This window comes from Acomys russatus, chromosome 12, assembly GCF_903995435.1.
Source record: "Acomys russatus chromosome 12, mAcoRus1.1, whole genome shotgun sequence".
Taxonomy (NCBI): Eukaryota; Metazoa; Chordata; class Mammalia; order Rodentia; family Muridae; genus Acomys; species Acomys russatus.
Genome location: NC_067148.1, coordinates 58,655,073 through 58,681,835, shown reverse-complemented (window position 1 = coordinate 58,681,835; position 26,763 = coordinate 58,655,073). Strand labels below are relative to the sequence as shown.

Sequence of the window (26,763 nt, the reverse complement as noted above, 5' to 3'; positions counted from 1 at the left end):
GATGCAGGAATAAATGCTGATGGCTGGATGAGTGATGTTTGACCTGGATGCACAGAAAAGCCCAGGAGGCTCCGATAGCAGAGCTGGAACTCCAGTCTGAGGCCAAGGCCAAGGAAGCAAGAAACACAGCAAAGCAAGCCCTTGCTGGACCCTACTCTCACTTAAATTCTGTGGTTTTGGTTACCCAGAGCCAACAGGATATTAGCTGGGAAGTTCTAGAAATACACAATTTGTGTCTGTTCTTGTTATTATTTTTTTAAATGTGTTTTTGGTACTAGAGATCACACAGCAAGTAGGAACCCAACCGGTGAGCTACACCGGAGGCCTTGGCTTCTTCCAGAGAGGGCTTTGCCCTGTCTGGCCTTGAACCTGCAATTCTCCTGCCTGAGCCTTCTAAATCCCGAGATCACTGGCAAGGGCCGCCATGCCTGGCTCGTTTTTATTATTAGTCATCATTAATCTCTTACTGTGCCTAATTAATAAATTAATATTTATCATGTTTTACCCATGAGAAGCAACTTGAAGGAGGAGAAGGAGTTTATTTTGGCTCACAAGTGCAAAGGACACGGTCCATCATGATGCGGGGGCCATGTTGACTGGAGTGGGAACATGCAACAGTGGACTTACATGGCAGAGACAGGAGAGGCGCAAGGCTGGGAAAAAACACCCAAGACCCACCTCAAGTGGCCTACTTATTGAAGCTAGGCCTCACCTCTTAAAGATTCCACAGCCTTCTATTTCCCCATCTCCTATGACCATATAGCGGCGGAGGAGGTGCCCTTCGGTCATAGACCTAGTGGAGAGGAATACGGTGAAAGTGGGAGGGAGGGAGGAATGGGAAGATACAAGGGATGGGATGGCAATTGAGTTGTAATCTGGATAAATTAATACAAAAAAAAAAAAAAAAAAAAAAAAAAAGAATACTGGAAAAAAAAAAGAGAAAAAGATTCTACAGCCTCCAAAACCAGTAAGTAACTGGGAACTCAATGCTTAAAACTCAAGCCCATTAGGACAGTCTTCTCTCTCTCTCTCTCTCTCTCTCTCTCTCTCTCTCTCTCTCTCTCTCTCTCTCACACACACACAAATACACACACACACTGGAAAAATAGGATACGTGGGTTCAGTCATGTGTGTGGACTCAGGCATCCATCATGGGTCTCATCCCATGTAGAAAAGAGGAGGAGGGACTCATGTATTTCATGGTTAGAAAAAGAAAAGCTCCTAAATGAGAAATTGGTAGAGATTTCTATTAAGAACGCCAGCCAGGCGTGGTGGCACACACCTTTAATCCCAGCACTCGGGAGGCAGAGGCAGGCGGATCACTGTGAGTTCAAGGCCAGCCTGGTTTACAGAGTAGTCCAGGACAGACAGAGCCGTTACATAGAGAAACCCTGTCTCAAAAAACAAAAACAAAAACAAAACAAACAAACAAAAAAAAAAAACCAAAAAAAAACCCCAAAAAACTCTACAAACAAACAAAACAAAATAAAACAAAAGAAGAATAGAATGCTGACAGTGTTAGCACTAAGGAATCTAGGAATGTGGGCAAAAAATTTTTTTGCTGTGAAATTCAGGAGGAGAATTGAGTTTATGCAGAAGAACCAAATGCCAAGCAGTGTAGCAGAGGGAGCTGGAGAGTATGTGGAAATAAGGCTGTGAGGGGCATAGTATTTGTTTGCTGATTTTCTTTTTAAAATTGATTTTATTTATTTATTAACTGTGTATGTGTATGTTTATGCCACACAAAGTTCCAGGTAGTTGTGAGTTGACTAATGTGGATTCTGGGAACCAAACTCGGGTCTTCTGGAAGGGCAGGGCATGCTCCTAACTGTAAAGCCATCTCTTCAGTCCCTGCTGACCCCTCGGTGACCCACGTCACCCTCTGACCCCGCGGTGACCCACGTCGCCCTGCTCATTTGAATCTTCTTTATGTCTCAATGCTTCATGACTGTGCGAGCTCTCGGACTACTGTGACCACATGTCACTCTCCCACATGTCCCAGCGGGTAGGAAAGGGCAGCAGAACGCTGTGGCTGACAGTGCTCATAAGATACACTCTCACACACTACAGGGGCTGCCTGATCTCACTGCAGGCATGAATCGGCTCCTACACACACTGAGTCATTTTAAGGAACCACCAGGTGAACTGGCCTGATCATGTTAGGTTTATGCAGAGTAGGCCCATGGAAACAAAGAGAAAATACAGAGAAGAGTAAAAACAGCCACCCATGGGAGGCCAGGGAAGCTGTTTATACATTAACTACCTGAGAGCAGCCCTAATAACCTACGTGACTGTGGCTGGAATAAGACATAAATCCACCTAATTGTGGTCATGTGACTTTAGGATGGGGGATGAAGATGGACTGTTGGGAGGGAGGTGCCAGGTCAGGCTGGGAAACCCTACCTATCCCCCACACCAAAGATCCCTATGTTGAAGGCTTAGCCCCAGTCTGTGAGGTGGTCAGGACCTTTAAGAGGAGGGATCTACTTGGAGGATGCTCGGTACTGGTGATGTGGTGTTGGGATGCCTCCTCCTCCTCCTCTTCCTCCTCCTCCTTTCTTCTTTTTAATGTTAGATGAAGTTTTAAAAATGAGCATGGGGAGGAAGAAGGAAATGGGGGAGGGGTACCCCAGAGAGAGAGAGAGTGACAGAGACAGGAAGAATAAGAAGAGAGAGAGAGTAAAGGAAGAGGAGTAGAGAAAGCAGGATGCCCCCTCCTTGTTGCAGGATATTTGATCACACTGTGAACCCAGAGATTGTGTTGCTTACTGGAAAAACCTGTTTCTAGTTGTGGTGTGGCTCAGCCCTAGCACACACCTTTAATTCAAGAGCTTTACCACTTGAATAGGATTAAACAAAGTCAACCATAGGTTCAAGAGGTTCAGCAAGCAGCCAGTTGACAGGGAGTGAGGTTAGGGGGAAAAAAAAAAAACCATAGAGAGTAAGAGGAAGTCAGGAGGACAGACAGAGAGACGCATAGGAAGTAGAAGGGAGGGACACTCAGTTTGAGTTTTTGTTTTTTGTTTTTTGAGATGGCGTGGGGAAGGAGGTTGGCTTTTCCTTCTGGGACATGGGCTGAGGAGGAAGGTCAGCTGGGAGCTTTCTCTGCCTCTTGGAGCTAGCAGGCTTTCACCCCAGCATCTGGCTCCTGAGTCTTTATTGATAAAGTTGAACATTTAAGATTCTGTTAAAAATAACACCTTCTTCCTGAGTCTCTTTATCTCCCAGCTGCCACATGGTAAACAGACCCTCAAATCCTTGCTGATTGCCTCAGGTGGTTTGTTATAGTGGCAGAAAGCTGCAACTATAGGAATATACACAAAGGAAGAAATGTATGTATATATAATATATAATATATAAAAGGTGGCATATAATATGTAATATGTTATACACACATATATACACACATATATACATATATTTATACACACACACACACACACACACACACATATATATATATAAAGCAACATACATTTCACTGCCTGTGTTTTCAGAGTCAACCAAGCGAACCCCTTGTATCTGTCCTGAGTGTTATTTCCACACTAATAAGAATATAAGCACCACTTGGATAGCACTTACATTGCAGTAGGTATCAGAAGCATTTCAGACTTAAACGAAAGCACATGGGAAGCACATGGGAAGCACATGTGTAAATATGACGATGCCATGAAGCATAAGGAAGTGAGGATGCCCCTGGAACCGGCAGCTGCTGGGGTAGTGTTGGTCCTAGAGTCAGCCCCACAACACCTAACGGCCGCTGTAAGCAACACGGCTCTGAAGCATCTGTGGCTCATCGGGCCTTAGGGAGAGGCACGGCCAGTGAAGGGACAGACGTTTGGTTTCTAACAGGCTCTAACAGCTGAGGAGGCAAAGCCAGGATGAACACTACCGAGTGGCTTTCCCTGCATTTCACGTATCCTCAGTTCCTCTTGAAAATGGGCCCGTCTTTATGTCTGATTTTTTTTTAGATTCCCCGGATCCACAGCAAGGTATATACTAGAAGACACTGTGGTTGGGGACAGACCTGGGCTCAAGGAGCTTGGGACTGTGTTGGCTGCAGGACCTATGATCCCAGCAGCTCAGCATCCTGAGCCTGATCCTCTCTTTGGGAAAGGCTGCCAGAATCTGTTGCACTTGGAATGGGCCCTTAAGCTCCTGGCCACCTACTGCTTCCGCTGCAGCCCTACAGGGTTCCTGCTTCTCCTGTTCCTCTGCCTGCTAGCCCGTATAGGGTCCTCTTGAAGTGTCTGATTGTGTCACTAAACCTCTGTACTGAGAGCTGAGATCAGCAGGATGGGTTTTCTTCCCCCCAGCTAGCTGTAGGGCTCAGATGTAAGCAGAACAAAAGAAGGCATGTCCGGGCACAGGAGGCAGAATCTGGGGGTGCAATCAGGCTTGATTTTGTTTTTGTTTTTTAAAAAATTTATTTATTATTTATACAATGAACTGCCTGCATATACACCTGCACGCCAGAAGAGGGCACCAGATCCCAGATGGTTGTGAGCCACCATGTGGTTGCTGGGAATTGAACTCAGCACCTTTGGAAGAGCAGATGGTGTTCTTAAACTCTGAGCCATTTCTCTCACTTAATTTTGAATCTGACAATTGTAGTGACTCTGGGTCTCCTTTCCTTCTCTCCCCATCCACAACTGTAGGAGCTAGGCTCACGTTCTCGACCCGCAACTGACTAACACCCCCCCGCCCCCAACTATCTTCAGCAGAACCTGAAAAAGGTAAGGAAATAGAGGGGTGAGGGCTGTGGAAGACAGATGGAGGTGAGGTCCGTGAACACAGTATTCAGGCAACAAGTATTTCAGACACAGAAGATCTGGGAAGCCAACAGGGGAGTGAGTGAATGTTACAGTAGCTTGTCACCACTTGGCAAAGCAAGTGCGTGCAATTGCCCCCTGGGATGAAGTTAGGTTTAGGGTGTTAGGTTGGATTTGGAGAGATCTGTAGTAATTGGCAAGCGGCTGACTTATATATACCTTTGCTTACGCTTCCACTCTTGGACCAGAGCTTTGCATCCGTCCCTTGTACCCCCATTATAGTCTGGACCGCATAATAAGTATGTGGTAGTCCACCATTGGCTGTGTTGTGAGACATTTGTGTGATGCCAGCTCACGCTACGTGTGCTGCAGCTATTCAGTGGGTGGCTGTGGTTTGACTATCTTGCAGAAGGCTCAGAATTGATATTTTAAGTCAGTCTTCAGTTACCTGTCCGAGTCTGTCTTTTAGCCTATGACATATGTGGAAACAGAGAAATGAATGTATGGGAAATCCAAAGATAAAGGCGACTCTGAAAGTGACTGTTCATTGTGAGACATACAGGAGAACCAAGGTGACTGGGTGAGGACAGCACGCAGTCGTGTGAGGCAATGTCCCGTTGCTGTGGGAGGCGTGGTGACGGTAACGCCTGAGGAGGCTTCTCGGTGAGAAGCTGATCTGGGTACTACAAGTCTGTCAGACCACCCCTTTCTAAAAATAGATTTATTTTATTTTTAACTATGTGTACGTATGTGGGTATGCACAGATGTGTGCAGGTGCCCATAAGGCCACTGGGGTTGGATTGCCCCAAAGCTGGAGCTACAGGTCTCTGTGGGCCATGAGTCATGTTCCCAGACCCCTTAACACATCTTTAAAAAAATACATAATTTTGGCATGTACGAGGGGAAAAGGGTGTATGTATCAATAATAAGTATAATTTGAGTTCATCACGTCAGGCCCACACCTTCCTTGCTGTTTGGAGAGACGACTCGGCAGTGAACCCTGTTCTTGCAGAGACCTAAGCTCAGTCCCCGGCATGTGTGTGAGGCAGCACACAACTCTGCACTAGCGCTTCTGGGGAGTGGAGTCACTGAGGTGCACAGTAGTGGACGGCACTGATACTGATCTCAAGGGAAAGTCTGGACCTTGAACCCACTTTCTCCCTCTCTCTTACTTCCTGACCTTGAGCTGAGGGTCTGGCTTTGCCATCTGCTCCTACCGTTGATGTACTGCCCTGCCATAGGCCTGAAGCAACAAGGACAACTGGCCACAGACCATGAGCCCAAAACAACGGTTTTCTCGTTATAAAGTTGATTGTCTCAGAAAGCTGTCTTGACACAAGGATGGAGGGTCCAGTGCTAGAGGTGGATGGAGAGATGTCCCCCCAAAGAAGGCTCTGGACAAAAACATAAACTGATATGAATGGCAGGGTCATGAAGCTCAGGGGGAAATAGACTGGCGAGGTCATCACGTGTGGGTGAGACCCTTCTGTTAGACACACTCAGCACGAGCACACACAGTAGATGCGCTAGCAGGTTTAAAAGTGTCAGCGGATACACTGTATGTGGGCTTTAAAACTAAGCCCATGGGGCTGTGGAGATGGCTGCTGGACAAGCAGGACGACCAGAGCATGGACCCTCAGGAGGTCCATGTAAAAGCTAGGTGGAGGGTGGAGGGTTTTGGGAAACTGGAGTTCACCATGCAGCCAGGTTAGCTGACATGGTGCGTTCCCCAGTTCAGCTAGAGCCCCTATCTTAAAAACATAAGGAGAGACAAGCTCTGACATCCCTGTGTGCCTTCACGGACCACTGCACAGATGCATACACCATCCCCAGCCCCACCCCCAAATACAACTGCATTAAAGTCAGCACACAACACTGTGGAGGATATCCATTCTCTTTGCTTGGATAAAGGATTCACAGGGTGGCTGAAGCAAGATTTGGCTGAGAAACATCAGCCATCTGTGAAAGTTTTTTTTGTAAGCCTGTGATTAAAGGGAAAGTTATTGTTGGTTTCTGGGGTCTCACCCATGCCATGTTCTCTCAGATAGAGATTTCCAGAAGCACATATATTGGAGAAGGGACAAGTGTTGAGCATGGCTTTGTTCTTCATCCTGACATGTGTCATGTGATCTCTCAGCGTGAAATGGCTGCACGCTTGAACTGTCCCCGGGAGGAGGAGGAAGGAAGCAAGCAGGGAGCCTAAGTCAAGAGAGAAGTCTGAGACGGTGAGGCAGGAGAGCTGCAGGGGACCCGCTGCCTGGCCAGAGCACCCTTCTCCCAGAGAAGCAGAGCTGCGCACAAAGACGTGCGGGGTCCAAATAAGCTCTGGACGGTGCCTCATGAAGAGAGATGTTTTCAGGGTAGGTTTACCAATACCGCCTTTTCTTTTTCTGCTTCCGAGCAACATGCCCGGCCATCGCAGGGCAATGGTTTCCTCCGCGCTCTCTCTGCACTTCACTTTTTCTGTTTTCCAAAAAGCTCTCCCCCACCTCTGAAAACATAGGTGCCCTGCACTGTTCTGTTATAGCATGGCCGTGGATCTCTATAGTTGCTTGAGGGAGTTTTGCCAGTGAGAACACAGGTAATTTTAGAGCAAGTCTCGGAGAGCTTTCCCTCTTGTCAGAGCAAGGACGACAAAGACACGGATTTATGTTTCCAAGACCCCGGCGGGCTGGTTTGATGTGGCTTTAGCCCTTTGTCACAAGCTCCATCTCTCAGAACCCACCTGCAATTGTGGCTTGTAAATCAACTGCTACTGATATCTAAAGGGAGAAAAACCTCCCAGATCCACAGAGCCCCAACAGCTGGCCCACGACAGTGGAGGAGGACGGAAGAAAGGGGCTTTGACGGTTTTTACGTGCAGCAGTTCCTATCCCTAAGCAGCACTCGGAGTGCAGAATCAGGAGGGCTGACTGAGCAAGCAACGAACCCCCCCAAAAAAGGAAGTTTCCCTACGAATCTCACGCTAGGAAAAGGTCAGCTCCGGGAAAGAGAGTCCGCACAGTAGTACCATCTTGGTGGGCCACTCCATATAGGAAGAGCCTGAAGCCCAGCCAAGCATGAGTCAGCGGTGGGCAGGGCCACACCTTGACCAGGACTACTTAGCTGTCTATTTCCTTGACTTTCTAGTGTCACCTCCAGACCCTGAAGATGAAGACAAGGTTCGGCAGAGCTGCTGGACCTCCTCATCCGTCTTCCTAATGTGGACAAATTGAAAAAAAATCTCCTTTTTTCTGCCTTCTACTATTAAATTTTTTTTGATTCACTGTAGGATTCTTATAATTAGGAGAAACAGTAATAAAACAAGTATCTTTCTAGAGGGTATCCTCAATTACCCTTGGTCCAGGTACCAAACTCAAGAGACCTTAGTTAATCACAACTTATGGAAACTTCTCTTTCCCAGCTCTTCTTTTCCTTCCTCTGGTGTTGTACAGTGAACCTAGCTCTTGGCGTGTGCCAAGTGTGTGCCAAGCATGTGCTCTGTGACGTCCATTTAAACTGGCAGAATGTGGACACTGGCTGCTCCTCATGATGATGAAATGCCTCTGTATCTTGACTGCATGGTGCGTATGGGAATCCACACCAGTGATAAAATATGCACTCTGTCCTACACTGGTATTTACAGAACCTTGGGTTCATATAATGTTACTGTTGAAGGAAACTGGGAAAAGCTGTAAGGAATCTACATGCTTTTTGTAATTTCCTATAAATCCACATTTCTTCTCCGTCCTTTCTTCTTTCCCGGCGTCTGTCTTCCTCTCTCCCTCTGTCCCTTCTTTCTCTTTTGAGACTAAGTCTAGCTGTGTGGTGCAGACTGATCTAGAACACGCTTGTCTCCAACCCTCAATCCGCCAGCCTCGGCCCCATGACTGCTAGGAATACAACAATACATCTCCACACCAAGCCCAACCCATAGCTGTGTCTGAATAAAAAGCTTAATACAAAAGATGACAGAAAGAAATTCCATAAAAATAATAAAGGCAAATGTTTAAAATCTCACTATGATCCAGTGGCCACAACTGACATTTTAGAGGAGAGAGGGGAAAAAAACCTTTCTCTTCAAATGTACTGTGGAGTAGATGGGTTATAGAATGGAATACAGGAAGTGGATGAAAAAAGAAACTCAAGGTTAGTCTTAAAGAGACAGGGTGCAAGTCCTGTCCGAGAATCCAGATGACTGTCTGTGCCAATGAGACCCATCTCCAAAGCTGCACCTGGTTAAGCAGACTAAGAATATTACTACTATGTGTCTCCTTGAAGTCATAAAATACTCTAGGCATGAAATTACATTTTTTGACAGTGTGTCGTATGTTTTAGAGGTAAATTGGACTATTTATTATGCTCTGTCACTTAAATCAGAAATTATTGGGATCAGTACTAGAATTTGCCAGTAATACTAAAAACCGGAAGGAAGAGGTATACAAACGTGTGTGGGGCTACAGGGGATCGGCAGAGAGCGAAGGCGCGATTCAGAGCACCCCGTGGCTGTGCAGCCTTCGTTTGTTATTAAGACAAATATGAGGCCGTTTCACGTGCCGGTAGGGCAAAGTCCCGGGACTGCTCGGTTCGGCGTGGCCATTTTCATTCAAGGACACTGAGCGCTTCAAAGGCTCACGGCAGAAACGCAAAACCTGGGGTAGGCTTTGGGTTCAGCACCTGGAGCTAAGTTTGCCACTCTCAGAGAGGCTTTAGAGTGCTGCTTAATATCAGCATTAATTATGGGTGTGGCTCCCAGCTGGCCTTTGTTGAACCTCACTGTGAACTTGGACCAGTCCAATCTGCACTGACTGAATGTGGACTGTCTGTGTCCCTCCCTCTTTATCATCTTTTAGAGTTGAGGAGAAACTTACTTATTTTAAAAATCATTTAAAGTTATACAAAGTAATGGGTTCCACATGCTACTTGTCTCAGGCCTGGGGTTACAGTATAATTGGTAGACTTATCTACCCAGCACGTACAAGGCCCCCTAAACTTGATCCTAAGCACCCTATAAATGCTGTGCTGTTGAATGCCCACACGCCCACAGTCTAGAGGTGGCATAAGGGTCAGAAGTTCAAGGTCATCCTCGGCTAGTTAGTACACTGGAAGCCAGCCTGGGGTACAATGAGATCCTGTCAAAAAGGTGTTTTTTTGTTTTGTTTTGGTTTTTGTTTTTAATTTTAAAATGCTATCTATAGATATATCAAAGTGAAATGGTGAGATTTTTAGGTTCTATATTTTCCCATTACTATTCTTTTTTTAATTTAGAAATTTTCTGACAAATCATCCCATTGAACGACCCTAATTTACTAATTTGTGGTTTCTGACTTTTGTAACTGGGTCATCTTATGCCTTTGCTTTCCAGATCATTAAAGAGACCTGTCATGTCAGGATTAAATGCCGCAGGACCCTTTTCTTACTTAACACAAGCACAGAGACCCCTGTCTTTCCCACCAGCCACAAAGCAGCATCTGCCACCTGCTTGGCTTGCATACTAGTTGCCAGAAATTCCTTTTCCCAGTCAGAGCTGCTTGGCAGCCCCGTGGCTCGGCAGGATTGGTCATTTGATCTTTAAATCCATCGTAGTGTCAGCACAACCAAGTATGATAGGAAATTTGAAACCCAGAGGGTGTTTTATTTTTTTTATAGGCTGTTTTCTTTATTCATTTAACAATTTCTCTACTCGTCAGTGCTGTTAACTTAGACTGTAAACAGCTATTTCACAGGCAACATGACAGTGCTTGGCAGTAATGTGGGGGCAAAGTGTCTTTGTTCATTTTTATTTTTGTTCCTTTTCCAGACAGGGTCTTACTGGGTAGCTCTGGCTGCCCTGAAACTCACTATGTAGACCAGGCTGGCCCACCCCCCACAGAAATCCACCTGAAATATTTTCTTTATAAAAGAGAGGTTTTCAGAAAAACTTAAGGAAAATACAGTTTTCAAATTTGGTAGAAGCTAAATGAATATTTATGAGAAGAAAGAATAGGAGGAAAATCTCCTGGGTTTCTCATTACAGAAACAGATGTTATTATTTTAGAGTACATTTTACTTGTTAAAATATTTATAGATGTTACAGAAATAATTTGAGAGCCTCACTGTCTCTTCCTACCTTTGAAACCTGATCAAGGTGTATAAACGTTTAATTTTCTTAAAATTTTAACATTTTATCTGTATTTATTATATTATATTATATTATTACTATTTTTAGTCTTCTTCTTATTGTGTGTGTGTGTGTGTCTGTGTGTGTGTGTGTGTGTGTGTGTGTGTGTGTGTAAATGCCCTGGGGTCTCTGTGGATGCTAGAGCACAGCTCTGTGGAGATGCTTCTTTTGTTCCACCTTTAAGTGGGTTCCAAGGACCAAACTTAGACCTTAAGGTGTCCGTGCATTTTAAACAAGGTCCTACCTGCTGAGGCATCTCTCTTGCCCTTATTCTTTCTTAACTGTGCGATGAAGATAATATCACATACATGTCCCAGGTATTCATTAGGACTTCCATGAGATTATTACGCAGTTGGCTCACAACGCTTGTGTCAAGGAGTAGCCTGTGTGCAACGGTGCAAGCCATGATCATTGTCAATAAACTAACCAGGCTGGGAGATCTGAAATCAGAGCCATGGTAGAGGCATTCTGATGTGTGTCCCCACCGGTCTCCTCTGAGCCGAACTGCCTTTCCCGCCACTCTGGAAGCCCCGGGGCCGTTCACTCTCTGCCCATGACAATCCTCCCTGAGCAAAGGTGGACTCTTGGCAGGCTACGTAAGGCATGGGCCCTCCACTCTCACGAGATGCCTTATGTACTTCAGAATGCCCCGATGAGATGAAAACATCTGGTGTTCTTCAGATTTTAAAATATGCTTGACGTCACCTAGGGTATTTTTCACTTTCATGATTTTTTTTTTTTTTTTAAATACGGTAGAGGAATCCCATCTGGAGTGCTCCGAAGACAAAGGGATCATTAGCGCGTACTCTTCTGAGAGTTCCTGTCAGTTTTTTTCAGATGTCCGATAGACCAGGCTGGGTCATCTCACAGGTAGAGTGGGCCGCCCCAGGGGAAAATTTTTTTTCTTTCTTTTTGCCTAAATTTCCCAAGGTATGTGTAGGTAGACAGATGTCCAGCTTTGCGTGGAGAGATTCAAAGACAGAGATGTCATTAGCAGAGGACAAAGAACCCAGGCCAGGCAATATCCCAACGTTTATTACTTGATTTTTATCTTGAATAGAACACAAACGGGCTTTGTTTGGAAGGCTTCTGCTTGATATCTGGGTGTGCCTCTCACTGTCCGTGGCTGCTTTATTAGGAGTTTATAATTAACTCAGTGCCTGGGAGGAAGAAGTGAACTCTGAAATCTGAGACTTCAGTGAGTCCGATAGGCTGCAACTCTGGTCTCAGTTTACAAAGACAGTCACACTAAATCTATAACCGTACAACAAAGGGTGCAGGCCTGGTGGGTGCAAAGGGCGCAGGCCTGGTGGGTGCAAAGGGCGCAGGCCTGGTGGGTGCAAAGGGCGCAGGCCTGGTGGGTGCAAAGGGTGCAGGCCTGGTGAGTGCAAAGGGCTTTTTTCTGACAACCTGGACTTTCATCGACTTTGTGACTGCCTGGAGTCCTAATGCTTGCTGCTGCCACTTGTCTCTTTCTCCCTTCCCCTCCTCTTCCCCCTCCTCCCCTTCCTCCTCCTCCTTTAGAACAAGGTCTCTTGTGTAGCCCAATCTGGTCTTGAACTTGCAATCCTCTTGTCTTAGCCTTTGAAGTGTGGAAATTACAGGCATGTTCGAGGACTGTGCATGTGTGTTGCTTTCTTTCTTTTTAGACACTTATCACCATGTCTCTGTCCTTGGTGTGCAGCCACATACGGCTGTGATGTCATATTTTTTTCTATTCAGGCTATTGGTATCATCAGAAGTCAGTCTGCACTCAGACACAGAGCGCCTGCCTAGAAGTCAGCCTGCAGACTTAAAAAGGAAGCCTGCCCTGGAGTGCACACCGGTGTTCTCTGCAAGAAGCAGGCTCAGTCTATGACTCTGTGGAGATGTCAGGGTTTATGTGGGTCAGCAAGGTCTACTGTTACCAGAAATACTCAGGTCAATGACGCAAGAGCATTTGTTTTTTTCGGACATGAAGTTAATCATCTCACTTTGTGATTTTACTTTCCTATCATGCCTCTGATCTTAATCAACAGTGGCTTATATAAAACCTTGGAGAGATTTTTTTTCCTATCAATCAAGCTCTGCCCACCTCCTCCGTCCTCTCAAGCCTATGCTGTCCACTCTTCTGCTGCCTGCTTCTGTGAAGTCCAACTTCCTCAGACTCTACATGTGAGTGAGGACTTGTGGCATCTGTCCTTTTATGTCTGGCTTGTTTCAGTTAACGCAGGCAGAAAGGGAAAGCTCCAAAGCCCCAGTGCACAGTGGGCCACCTGTAACGCAATGGGCATTGTGTATTTCAAAACAGGTAGAATACTGTTTCTGTTGCTGTTTGGTTTGGTTTCTCTGTGTAGCCCTGGCTGTCCCGGAGCTTGCTTTGTTGACTAAGCTGGCCTTGAACTTAGAGATCTGCCTGTCTTTGCTTCCCAAGTGCTGGGATTACAGGTGTGTGGCACCATACTCAGTTCAGAAATATTCTTATCACAAAGAAACAATAATTTTTTTTGGTGGGGGAAGGCGGGAGATGCTTAATTGTACGACTGATGTCGCAGAATGCACTTGTACCAAAGCAATAGGGACTATCTCACAGGCATGAGGAGTTATAAATTTATCCGATCTATAGGATTGAGAGTGATCTGGGCGACTCTGGGCTCAGAGAACACACGAGTCTCTCACAAACTACAAAGTCAACAAATCAGTGGGAGAATGAAGCTCGGTCACTAAGTCCCTGACATACTGTGATCTGAGCAGACGTTACCCTCCTCCTCCCCTCGTTGTATCTAGAAGGTCCCTACAGCTATTTACAGCTGCTTGCACAGCTCTTCTACGTGGCACAAGAACCTTCCATGGACCTTTGTTTATTACTTCATTCAGCAAATATACATAAAGGTCAAGGCCGGGGGAGGAAGAATCAATGGGACATTTTGTGGGACACGTTACGTGTTGAAATGGACAGGTTATAAAAATCAAAGTCTTAGCACGTAGACCATTGTTCGGGGGGAAAAAAGGCAGCTACTAGCAGCAGACGGCAGAAATGAAGTGTTTCTTCTGCATGGAGGACTTGTGGGCAAAATGGAAGCTGCTATTAGTGCCCAAGAATAAAGAACCAAGGGAGAGAAGCCGGGAATCCTTATCGGCCTCGCTAGCCCTGACGTAGGCTGACAGGATGTGTGAGAACCATGTCAGAGCAAAGTCACTCCTGATCACCACAGGTGAGCGCACACTTTAGAACATTAGTAAATCCTATGAGAATAGTTTTTTTTTTTTTTAAAACAGGAAATTGTATTTGCTTTGGTGTGAGAAAGAAGCTGCCAGTAAAAACCAACAGCAAAGTCCTAATATGCTAGTACTGAGAAAGGAGGACACGGGACGGAGGTGGGGAGGACAAGAGGCAGATAACCTCATAATACAAATTACACATCCCTTTCAGAAAGAACAAATCAGTGAGATAGGGACTGTGAAACGTAATACCTGGATTTTTTTTTTAATGCTATGCTCTTAAACATCAGATAGATTTACTCAGAATACACTATAATGCTTTTCTTGAATTTGCTTATTTTTCCATAACATTTAATTAATGTTTGGTTTGATGACTGAAAGTGAAGCTAAGAGCTTCCTTGTGTGAAAATCTGCCATGGTGCGCACAGCTCTCCCTCACCTGTGCTGAGCCACAGAGCACGGAGCCTTCCCACCCAGACAGCTGCAGGTGGACAGGGGAGGGGAGCAGCTGTCTCTGTGGTCTTCACTTACTGCTCCTGATCTGGGAGGTTTCTCTCACAGGCTCCCCTGTTACAGACCCCCTTGGGGTCAACTCCGAGCCTAGGTGGGACAACACAGACCCCCCTCCTAGGCACAGCTCATCTCCTAATCAGCTGGTTGGAGTCTAGGGAGGACTCTGAGGACTGCCATACTATACGCATTTCCTGAGGTACAAAGAGATCACTGTAAAGCAGGAAGAGACAAATACACTCGGGACCTTTAAAGCATCACGGTCATCAAATGCTAGATCAGGCTACAGGCCAGAATGTTAAGTTGTGGAGTTGCTTATGGCCAAGCTAAACCTAGCAGGGTTTGAGATGGGCTCACAGTGACCAAGACAAAGGCAGCCGCTACCAAGGGAAAACCTCACGCCACAAAACGCCACCAGTATCAGTTCAGACACCCCGCCACCTGCCCAGCATAGTCCCAGCATTTGTGTGGCGCTGACCAATAGTCACTAATGCTGGAGGTCACACAGCTGAGCAATGAATTATCAGCTTCCGCTGGGTTGCTGGAGATAACGCCTCTGCCTGCTGGTTATGATAACGTTGTCTAGGTTACTTCTCAGAAACAGGAGCCTGCTCGTGCTAAAAACATCAACTCCTTCCTAGGGCCCGTGGCTATCTAATTTCTAATGATTAAAATGGGATAAAAGGCCTGGCATCCTTGTCGCCACGTCGGGTCTGTCCCTTCTGCTGCTACAACCTCTGAGTCAGGCTCTGCTCGGCTCTGCATTTAGCCACGCCGATCCTTTTGAGAAATGTTTTGTCCAAAACTGTAACACAGAGCGAAATCTTGTCTACTACTCCTTGGGGTGGGTGTGTTTGTTTTATCCTGCCCTTCTGCTCAAGCATCTACGATCCCTATTATAATGACCAATCAAATGATGAGGCCACTGCAGAGATGCCAGCAGGTGGGACTTAACAGCTCTGAAACCCTAACAGCTTTGTGACTAGTCTCCAGCATGCGGGACCTGAACCCAGGCTGCTCTGCCAATAGCTGGGGCAACTCAACAGGTGCAGCTTTAAGTCTCTTCCTGATAGTTTGCATACCCAGAGGGCAGAATGCTTGCACATAAAGAGGAAAATAGCCATTGAAACCACGCCCATAGCCAAATGATGGTTACCGAGACTTAGCCCACTCTAGAAAAATTAACAAAAGTCTGACCCTTCCTTTGTTTAAGCAAATCTCTTGGTCACCTCTGGGCCATTTGGCTGATGTCAGCTAGTATGTGTCCCAACACAAGGCCTTGTGTGTTTTGCTTATAGTATGCAGTTAAGTCTCATTTTCACTGGTTGCACGTCACAAGATCCCACGGTCTGGTTTCTTCCCCTGTCCAACATTTTGGCTTCTTTCGTAAAATTACTCATTACCTACCTGGAATTAACTGGGAAGCCTGGATTTCATTTGTCCCCCTTACTAAGGTCTGAACTCTGGAGGTCTCCAGAGAGAGCGAGTTGGCAAGGTCAACTGTGAGTGTCAGCAGACCTGAGAAGACCTGCGGTGGAGAGTGCAAAACCACCGTCTGTGTCTGCGGGTGACCAAAGCCACCAACTGTTCTGACAGGGGAGCTGGGTGTGGCCAGTCAGAGTCTCCCAGCAGCCACTTTCTCTCCTCACCTCACCCTAAGTCAAGGGAGGGCAGCAAGCTGGAGAGCCTCCCTTCCCATACTGTCTCCCGTGGCAGACCCGCCTGGGCCATGCTCTGAGTTATTTGTATTTATGGAGCGATTCTGGCTGGCAGGCAGTACAGTGTTTAGAGAGGAATGATCCCAACACTGGGGAAGGGTGGTTTTAGGGGAGAGGGCACGGGGGTGGGGACACCAGCAGACACAAACTGACAAGATGCAGAAGAGCAGGCCCTCAAAGCCACATGCATGACGTGACGTTACACACACCATGACTGATTTTTAGAAGACATTATTTCAAACACTTCACGAGTCACCTTTCCTTCATTCATGAGTACTGTCTGACAGTGCTCTTGGAGGATTTCCTGTCAAGTAAGGTATGTCTACTCCACTGTCTTTGGTCACGATACAAAGCTCGCAACTGCTAGAAGCCTTTTTCAGTTTTCCATGACCAAAAACAAAAACAAAAACAAAAAACTTTGTTCAGCTTCTATGGTTTTTACAAATCCTTACCTCAGTCATTTTTCTCTAGTTAGTAGGTGTTTTCGAGGACTTATTACTAAACTTAGAATGGATGATAATTACTGCCTTTACATTTTTTTTTTTTTTTTTTTTGAGACAGGTTTTAGCTATGATGTGTTTGACTCAAATTTACTGCCCTCCTGACTCAGCCTTCCAAGGGCTGGAATCCCAGGTGTGCCCCACCATGCCAGGCTACTGCTGATACCTGACACCCCCAGCACTAAAACAGAACGAGCTGACATCCTGGCACAGGCGTTTCTAGTTTACTCCTCATCGATCTATTGAGCTGCTATCCTGGTGCAGGCGTTTCTAATTCACTCATCATTATTTATCTTGACTCTTTAAGTTTGATGCTGTTTTCGTACAATCGCTTTATAGGAGTTAGGCTGAGGTCAAGCATAAAGTTAAACCCAGTTAAGACGGAGGGGTTTTCCTCTTGGTGCTCAGTTTTTATATAGACACACATAGCTCAAGCCTGTGCCATTACGCAGGTTCTGAGCCATGGACGCGATTTGAGCTCTCCCGTGCCTCTGCACCTAAAATCTGAACACACAGATACAGCTCCTCTGCAAAATTACAGTTTAGAGGAAGAAACTGTTTATATACGGCAGGGTTTTAAACTAGCGAAATAAACCTGCCTTTTTGTTGTACTAAAACTCATAAATGCGTAGTCAATATGACTTGCCCATTGGCAGTCCCCCTTTAATTTAATTTTTAAAATTAACAGGGTATTTTTGGTTTCCTGGAAGAGTCACGCCATGGCCACCTTGGAAAAAAGGACTAAGCGACTCCAAGAAGTCCCCAGAGCTCGCTTTTTTGAAAGTCTGAGTAGGGTGGGGTCAACAGGAAGACTCGGCTATCTCTCTTTTGACCACAGCTCCCATGGCGATGGAGGGAAGGGCGCGTGAGCATGGCGGGAGGCGTGGGTACGGCCAGACAGGAGTCTGTCCTTCTGTGTGGGACACAGGTGGCATTTGTTACTGCTAACCGCGCCACTGCACCAAAGCCGCCCCATTCCCGCGCGCCCGGCTGCCCACTCACCGGTGCTGCTCTGGATGGTCCGCACCGTGGTGGTTGTGCGTGGAGGTGAGGACGACCTCAGCGACACGCACTCATCGTCCTGCGAGCATCCCTTCTCGATGGCCCGCACGTAGCTGTGGCTCCGCATGCGGAAGCAGCCCGGCATGGGCAGGTCCAGCGCCTCCACCGCCTGCGACTCCAGCTCGCTGAACACCGACTCGCACACGGATTCGAACTGCCCGTTCACCTCCATCTCGCTCACCTGTGCGGGGGAGGCGGGGGTGGGGGGTGGGGAGACACAAGATGGTAAACTCCACCAGCACCTCCCTCCCTGGAAATTTCATTCCCTGCAAAAACAGCACCGGCTGTATATATTGTTCCAATGTGTACTAGTTCATTTTATGTCACAGAGTTTAAAAGAATGGGCATCTAGCTAGTACAAAAAGATGACATTTTTTAAGGACGACAGCATTGGGGCTGGGAAGATATCTCAGCGTGTGAAAACTCTTGCTTTGCAAACGAGAGGACCTGAGTTTGAATTCCCAGTACCTATGTGAAAAGCAGGGCACGGCTACATGTGCCTTAACAGGAGCATGCGCCTGTAACAGAGCTCATTGGTCAGCCAGGCTAACCAACCTGGGAGCCCCAGTTTCAGCGAGAGACCTTGCTTCAAAAACCAAAGTGAGGAGCAATAGATGGACACTCCTGCCGCTTGCTCTGGAACACACACCTGTGTACTTGGGTGCACGCACCTTCTACCTCTCTTCTCAGCGACGATTTTTGTTTCTCGAGAATTCTATTTACAGTTTCCAGCTAATTTTTTTATTGTGCGTTGCAGCGGATGGAACCCAGGGCCTCTTGGTGGGTAAGCATTTCATCACTAGGTTCCGTTCTCCCCCTCATTAATAACTGGGGTTTTAGAAGCGAGTGTATGGGTTTGTGGCCAGCTTTCATGTGTTTCAGTGAAACTTTTTAGCAACTACTATTTTTGTAAACTATTTCACTATGCCTGTTGAAGTCACTAGTTCATCAGATAATTTTAAGGTTGACTGAAGCTCACTGAGGGCAGAACATGAAACATGTTTTTTTTTTTTTTTTAAATTTAATTTTGTTTTGTAAGATATATTCTGTACTAAAACAGGGCAAGCCCAGATATGTCAAAATCTTAAAAAGCACTACCAAGATTTCAAACTATTTACAGGTTTCACTTTTTATTTAAAAAATGCATAAACTCATCTAATTAATATTAAGTAGTTAGCTGATTGAGATAAGGGCTCTTTATGTTTTCCTGGATGTCCAGGAACTTTCTATGTAGACTAGGCTGGCCTTGAACTCACAGAGATCCTCTTGCCTCTGCCTCTGGAATGCTGGGACTAAAGGTGTGCACCACCAGGCCTGCCCTCATATATAAACTCTTTACAGATGCACTCATGAAGATGTCTGAAGCAAGACCCTTTAAAAAAATCAGACAACAACAACAAAAACAACAGATTTTAGCCTAATATGATGGCGAGCGCCTTAGGTAGAGGCAGGTGAGTTCAAGGCTATGTGCTGAGTTCTCTGCCTATTTCTTTGAGGCACGGTCTTTCTCTGAACCTAGTACTAGTATTTTCTTAGCTAACATCGGCAAGACCCAGCTCTCCTTCTATATTTTCTCAGTTCACATCTGGGGTTACAGCCATGTGCAGATTGCACGGCTCATGACATGGGGGTGTCGGGGTTTAAACTCTGGCCCTTACAACTGAATATCAAGTACTCCTAACTTCTCTAGCTTTCTGATTCTGTAGGGATTTAAAAAAAATTATCTATCTATCTACCTATCAATTTACAGATATTTATTTATGCTGTACGTGCATTTGTCTACACCTGTGATGCCTGGACTACGGAGTGCATGTGGAGGTCCATTGCCACAATGGATTATCTTCTTCCATTGTGTGGATCTGGGTATCAAACTTAGGCCACCAGCCTTGGTGGCAAGCACCTTCACCTGCTGAGCCCCTCTCTGGCTGAGTTATTGAATCAGAATTTGAGTTAAGGATCTGTAGGGGTTTGTATACTTTATATGTGACTCATTCAAGTCTGAAATAATTTCAAAGCAATTTATCCATGTATGTGCACATAACTATAACTCGCTTTCCCCCCCTTCAATTACCGTGGTAACAAATATCACAAAGAAACAGTGGAATATCTCTCCTTGTCAAGGTTGCAGACACCAACCTCGGGTGCCTATCTTTTCAGAGGGTTTATATACCTTCTTTCCTAGTTTTGATAAAACTTAAATCGTACAGCAAACATAAAAATTCTGTACGTTGATTTTGTTTCGCTGAATCATCTAGGCTAAAGATACATTCTTAATAGGAATGTCCTTTTTTTTTTTCTACACATACATAGAAAAAAAAAAAGGAAAGAAATGCCTAAGTTAACAAATAATAATAACAACCAAATATCCTTGGAAATACTAAAAACTCAAGAAGGGCACTTCCAAGCCACGCTTTAGCTCTCCATGTGCCTCAGCTTATCAACAAACCGTCTCTGTTTTACTTTATCCAATTTTTAAAATTTTGTTCACTCAAGTGTGAATCTCTGGGCCCTACAGTTTATTCATTGAAAACAATCTGGCACACACAGGTTTTTTGAAGGGATCAGAACTTGGGGCCTCCTGCATCCTAGGCAAACACTGTCACTATTCGAGGCATCCCCAGCCTCCAGTATGGCATCTAGTTAAAAGGCTAAGTTACTCTTATGATTGTACAGTCTATGTGCACACATGTGTGTATGTGTTATACGTGTGGGTGCGTGTGCCAGAGTGTGAACACCATCAGAAGATAGCCTGTGGGAGTCTTCCTAGGTATGTACGTGTCTGCTTAGTATGTCTTTAGATTTATTGTGTTAGGAAGCTCTGTTTTAAATATTGCTGTTTGAGTGCCATGAATTGCTAAGTGGGCTTTGGCTTGGAATTAGGATGCTTTCTTATATGGCCTTAGACCTATTTCTGCTGTTGTGCCATCATATCTACCTGAAGTGGCACTGTCAGCACCGATGGTGGCACACTCTGGAAAACACCCATAGACTCTCAGTCCGGCCATCAGTGTTCAGCCAAGACTTAGTTCGTTATAGCACCTTCAGCACGGCCATTTGCTCACCTCTTTAGTAAATGTTACAGTTCTATGTATACCAAAGAATTTCCTTAAAACAAATTCATGCTTTATTATCAGTGACTTTGTGCACTTATTTTTATATACTCATGTACCCGGCGCTGCATGAAGAAACTGCAAGCACAAAGGGCTCATGTGTTCAAAAAGCTTAAGAAGCCCCAACTCCTTGGCTCATAAATGCTACTTGATTCCTTCTTCAGAGCCTTTGGTGAATAATGTCAGATTTTAAATAGGAACACAGTACAATGTGCTTAAATTCAACACAATTCTCCTACACACACACACACACACACACACACATATATAAATATAATACTATATAGGAGAATAGCTCTCATAAAAGAAACTCCATTTTCAAAAGTCAGTATTTATGGTTCAATGACTTTGATGAAGAAACTGTTCTCTGGACAATGGCAACGTTGGAACCATAACAGGAAGTTTGAAATTGTTCTTCAAGATAACGTGTTATTTGGTGCTGGAAAAGTGATGAGTCATTAGGGCTCCATTAGGCATAGTCACTAAGTGAGGTGTCATTAGGGGCTTCGTTAAACATAGTCACTCTTTCTGTCCTTTACTTAAGGCCAAATGACTGCCCCTTGGAATTGCAGCCCTTGACCTGGGGACAGCATTAGTCTTTTCATGCCTGGTACTAAGCTGTAACTGGGATGTGATATCCCAAGGAAGGTCACAGGGACCTGGAGCAGCCAGCTGAGCAGCACGGTGTCTCGCTAGGGGACATGACATGCTCTAAATACGTTAAGGTCATAAAGTCCTAAACGTGTACATTTTTCACATTTTATTTACTTATTCATTTTGAGACAGAGGTCTACCATCTAGCCCTAACTGGGCTGAAACTTGTTATGAGGTACCAGGTTGGCCTAGGACCCGCAGAGTTCTGCTTTCCTCTGCCGACTGTGGGATTAAACGCTTGTGTTACCACACACAGCTTCACACAGGTGCAATCTGTGTGCAAGCCTTGCTGCAATGGCCTGCTCTAAACTGTAGAATGTTAATGACTGCAGTTTGCACAAACCCCTCAAGCAACACTGCAGCCGAAACCTCCTCCATCAGGACCACCCTGAAAACTAGCCGGTGCCTACCTGACAGGTTATGCGTTTCCAAGAATCCCTCTTTGTGCCTGACCCACCTGCGAAGGGCCCCTCTTTTCCTTGACCACCAAGGCCAGGAGCTTGCTGGGGAAGAACACGTGGTCTACCCTGCAGCATCTGGCTGTGCTTCCTGTGGACTCCCTGAGCGGGCCGATGTGGGCGTTACTGCCTCCGCTCCTCTGCCCTCTCAGTTCTCGCTGACAATGGCACGTGGGCCGCCCCCCCCCCCCCCCCCCCCCCCCCCAGGCTCTGAAGGCTCTCACCTGGCTTATGGTGCTCATTGCGCGCATGTAGCTCTCGTTTCTAGAGCGGAACTTTGGTGATGTGAGCAAGCCCGCAGGGTCGAGACTGTCCAGGCTTCTGTTGATGGAGACTTCACTCACGGCCCTCAGGTAACTGTGACTCCGGATCTGGAGTTTGGGTGAGTGCTCATTGGAGATCCTGGAAGAGAACGGAGGCGCCTGGGTGAGCGTTCACGGGAAGTCCTGGAAGAGTTGTACTCAATGTTGGGCCATGGCTGTCCTTTGTGCAGCACCCTAAGTGCTAGGACAAACAGTATTGATTTCCATGACTGCTAATGTCCCACATGGTGGCTCAGGAGAAAGACCTCTTCTTTAGTTTCCATGCTTGTGTTCTTTTCAATTAAATTTGCTTTAATTAACACATAGTGATTTTGTATAATGCACAGGGGTCATGGTGTGATATTTTAGTGCATGTATTTAATTTATGACAATTGGATAAAAATAATTGATATGACTATAATCTCAAATATTTATCACATCTCTGTGCTAGGAACATCCACGATCCTCTCTCCTCACTATTTCAAATGTACATTTTATTGTTGTCAATCATAAGCAGCCGACTATCCCACAGGGCATTAGAAGTTATTTTCCTATTTAGCCACACCTATGAATGACGCAGCCATCCTGTCTTTATTCCCTACCCACTTCCCCAAGCTCCTGGCGCTCTGTTCACGACTTCCATGAAGTTGACTTTCTAGGCATCCGCACACAAGTGAGAGGAATCAGGATTTGTCCTTTGGTCCCTGACTTACGTTACTTAACACAACACACTCACAGTTCCATCCACATGGCCACAAATGATAATTCTTAAGTTTCTTTATAACAGCTGACTAATATCCCATTGTGTATATACACTGTATTTTCTTTATCCCTTCTTCAAGTTATGAATTGACATCTAGGTTAGTTCTAGATGCTGCCTATTTTGAATGAAGCCACAATAAATATTAGAATGTTGATGTCTCCTCAACATACTAGTTTTATTTTCTTTGTATATACATAACCAGTGGTGAAACTGTTGGGTCGTCTGGCAGTTTTATCTCTACTTTGTTGAGGGGCTACCATATTGTTTTCATACCATTATCATATGATTTAAAAATTCTCACCAACAGGGTGTGAGAAGTCTCCCCGCCTCCCCCACCTTAAAAAAGGGTATTGTGAGGCCCAGGCTGGCTCTTAGATTGGTGTGAATCTGAGGCTGGCCTTCAGCTCACAAGTCTCTACTTTTTACTCCCCAAATGCTAGGACTACAGATATGTGTCATTACACCCAGCTGGGAAGGAAATCTGTCTCAGGAAATCATTAAGTCTGATGACATTAGAGAACAATTAGGAGTCTCCTTAACCATGAAGGAGTCTCCCTTATAGCACTCAGACACCCTGAGGAATAGGCGACAACAACTGACGAATCTATACAGAATTCTGTGCTTGGCAATATTGAAGATTTCACTTTGTATATATTACTACCAATTTTTTTTGGTCTTTTCACATTAGTAACAGCAAGTAGGTCTGTAGTTATACCTGGGTATACATTAATCAGTCTCTCTTTCACTCAGTAAATCAGTTATCTATCTAACCTTTAATTTTCTCATATAATTGAGGTTGAACTTGGTGAAAAGAAAGTAAAAGCCTGGTCACTGATAATGCACACGTTTCTGAAAATGCACATGTTTCTGAGTCTGATCTATAAGGACAACTTTTCTCATACTTTATACCCTAGAGATTTCTCCTAAAATGCACTAGTTAGCTTATAAAGTATGACATTCTTATTGAAAAATTCAAGCTAGTGATGGGGACATGGCTTAGTTGGTCAAGTGTCTATCAACCAATCATGGGTGTCTGAGTTTGAGCCCTACAGGCCCCCATAGAGAGCTGGGGATGGTTCACAGGGCCAAAAGGTACTGTGAAGTCTGCACTGGGAGAAAGGTTATTGATGGACTTACCCAGCAGTGGACCTTGTATGCTACAATGCTGACTGCCAGACAAGATATGCCTCTGGCAAAATAGTGGTATGACTGCTATGGGGACAACCAACCACTTTCTGATGGGCTTTGAGGCCAACACGGAGGAAATCATGTTTGGCCAATAGTCCATGGCTTGTGGGTATGGGGATGTGGGTGTGGGGTGGGGAGGGCATAGACCCTATTGGCAGAGAGACATACTGTCTCACTAAGTGGACTTGCTGTCAAACGACCTTCTAAGTCGTTTTGTTTATAACCAGAGAGTGGTGCTAATCTCAACCTTGGCCAGGGTGGACACTTATGTAGTGGGCCGCTCTCAGTGCAGACTCTTAAACTGGTAAAAGCACTGAGAATTGGTGAGGGCTGAATGCTCAGCCCTAAATGGGATATTTGTACCATACCCTCAATCCCAAGTCTCAGTGAACATCACAGAAGATGGGGCAGGAAGAACATAAGGGCCAGAAAATGGGAGCGGATGCTATGAAGTGCTGTGTTCTGGATATGGCGTGGAAAGTTGCTCTCATGAACTGATGCTACCTGCTGTCATTACCTGCACCAAACCTGAAAAAAAAAATCAAGTCAGTGAACAGGCTGGCACAGATGGGGGAGGGGAGGGGCCCACGAAGCACTAGGCCTGGCTGTGAGATATGGGCAGTTTATGACTCCTGGCACACGGGGAGCCCCCTTTTTCTTTAGGAATATAGCTGCTGCTCAGCTATTCATATTCCACTGGACGGTCTCACATACGTGAGCATTCAAGCCAATGGAGGCCAACGACTTGCTAGTCACATTAAAGCAGCTGAACATCCATTTTGGGGAAAGCACATCTCCGCAGCCCACACAGATTAAAAATAAGAATATTGGAAAGCATCTTAAGTAGATTTAAGGAAGAATAAAAATCAGATTCAGTCACTGCTGGGCAAAGGCGATCTAGAACTCACCGCATGAAAATAAGTATGAAGGTTCACAGGAAAATAAATTTACATGCCACCTGGCACGTGACAAGGTGTGCAGTCTCACTGAAAACTAGGAAGATGCTGGGGGCAGGGGAGAGGAAAGACACGTTTACATGGCACACCCTGAATGCCCACGGCAGATGAGAACACTCCATATGTCGTTTAACTGGCATGTGCAGGATCACGCCTATTCCTGAGGCTTACATGACGGTGCTTAAACAACAGCTGAAGAAACTACTCTGGATAATATTGACACCGCGGGGTTTGATTAGCAGCTTCCCCCCCCACTCCCCCCGACCCCCTCCTGGCTTGTACAGACAAAGAAACGAAAACAGATGTAGGAAGAAATGTCTTAAGGAAACTATTTTGTTACCACAAGAAAGAAAACAAACTGTTCCAGAAACCTGTCCTGTGTTGTTGCGCTCCCCCCGACTCGTCCTGTGTTTTCCCCCTCCTGTGTTCCCCCCCCCCCGCCCCACCCCGGGCTGTCCTCAAGCACAAGGACAGCTCTGCCATAGGGCAGGTGAGTGTTTTCTATGTGCCCCATGCCACTCTGGTGATGCACACTAGGTTACATATGCCATGCCAGGCATGCTGCAGAACTAGCAAACTCCAAACCATCCTCCCCAGGGGCTTCTGCAAACTGCTGGTTGAATCAGTTAAAAGCTAAAGTTAATTTCTGCTTAGACCTTGAGAACAGGTTGAGGAAAACGTGCTTCTATTCTGCTGTTTCACAAAATGACCCAGAGCAATGACATTTCCCAACATAAATGGCGACGCCACTGCGTATGGTCACCAGGGTGGCAAAGGGGATGGTGGTGGCGCCATCATAAACAGAATATTATTATTCAAAAGAAGAAATAAAAGTCCAGTGTCTGGACATGTGAGTGTCTGCTGGCTATGATGGGGAGATGAGGCAATGCTGTGACAATCAGTCATCCTGGCCACTTGCTATAAAATAAGGCATCATTCCAAAAATCTCAAAGTGGAAAAACAACTTGCCGAGAAGGAATGGAATAGCTCTGTTTTGGTGAATCACTTCTGATAAAACAATGCAGACCATAGCAGCCCACTACACGTGAGGAAACAACCTTTCTCTTATCTAGAGGGCAGAGGCTGCCTGGACCTGCATTTCCTGGTGCAGAGGAGCCCAGTTAAAAAAATGCCAACACGATGAGCTCATTGCCTCCCACCCCTGCCCTCCGACCATGGATCCTCTCTGAAGTGAGGTGTGCACACTCACCTCATCACTTAGTTATTTCTCAGTGTCGACCTCTTGAAATGAGATCCATCTTTTCCAACTCTGTCCTTCTGAGTCAACTGAAGTGGGATTTTTGTCCTGGCTGGGCCGGAGGACCCCACTCACTCTCACAGCCACTTAGGATACAACCCTTAAGGAAGATCTGGGGTTGATCGTGAGGTTGTGGTTGCAAAGAAGATTCTAGAGAACTCAGACCATGAAG

General features: G+C 45.7%; 1 protein-coding gene across 11 annotated transcripts in view; it reads right to left on the bottom strand.

Moving 5' to 3' along the window:
* Dlgap1 (DLG associated protein 1) overlaps positions 1 to 26,763 on the bottom strand; it is a 509,503-nt gene that overhangs the window by 138,147 nt on the left and 344,593 nt on the right. For all 11 annotated transcript variants that reach the window (XM_051154471.1, XM_051154473.1, XM_051154472.1 and 8 more), the window contains 2 exons: positions 22,349 to 22,526; positions 17,843 to 18,083 (listed from right to left, as the gene is read on the bottom strand). In XM_051154471.1, coding sequence (XP_051010428.1) covers positions 17,843 to 18,083; positions 22,349 to 22,526 — 419 coding nt within the window. The remainder of the gene's footprint in view (positions 1 to 17,842; positions 18,084 to 22,348; positions 22,527 to 26,763) is intronic.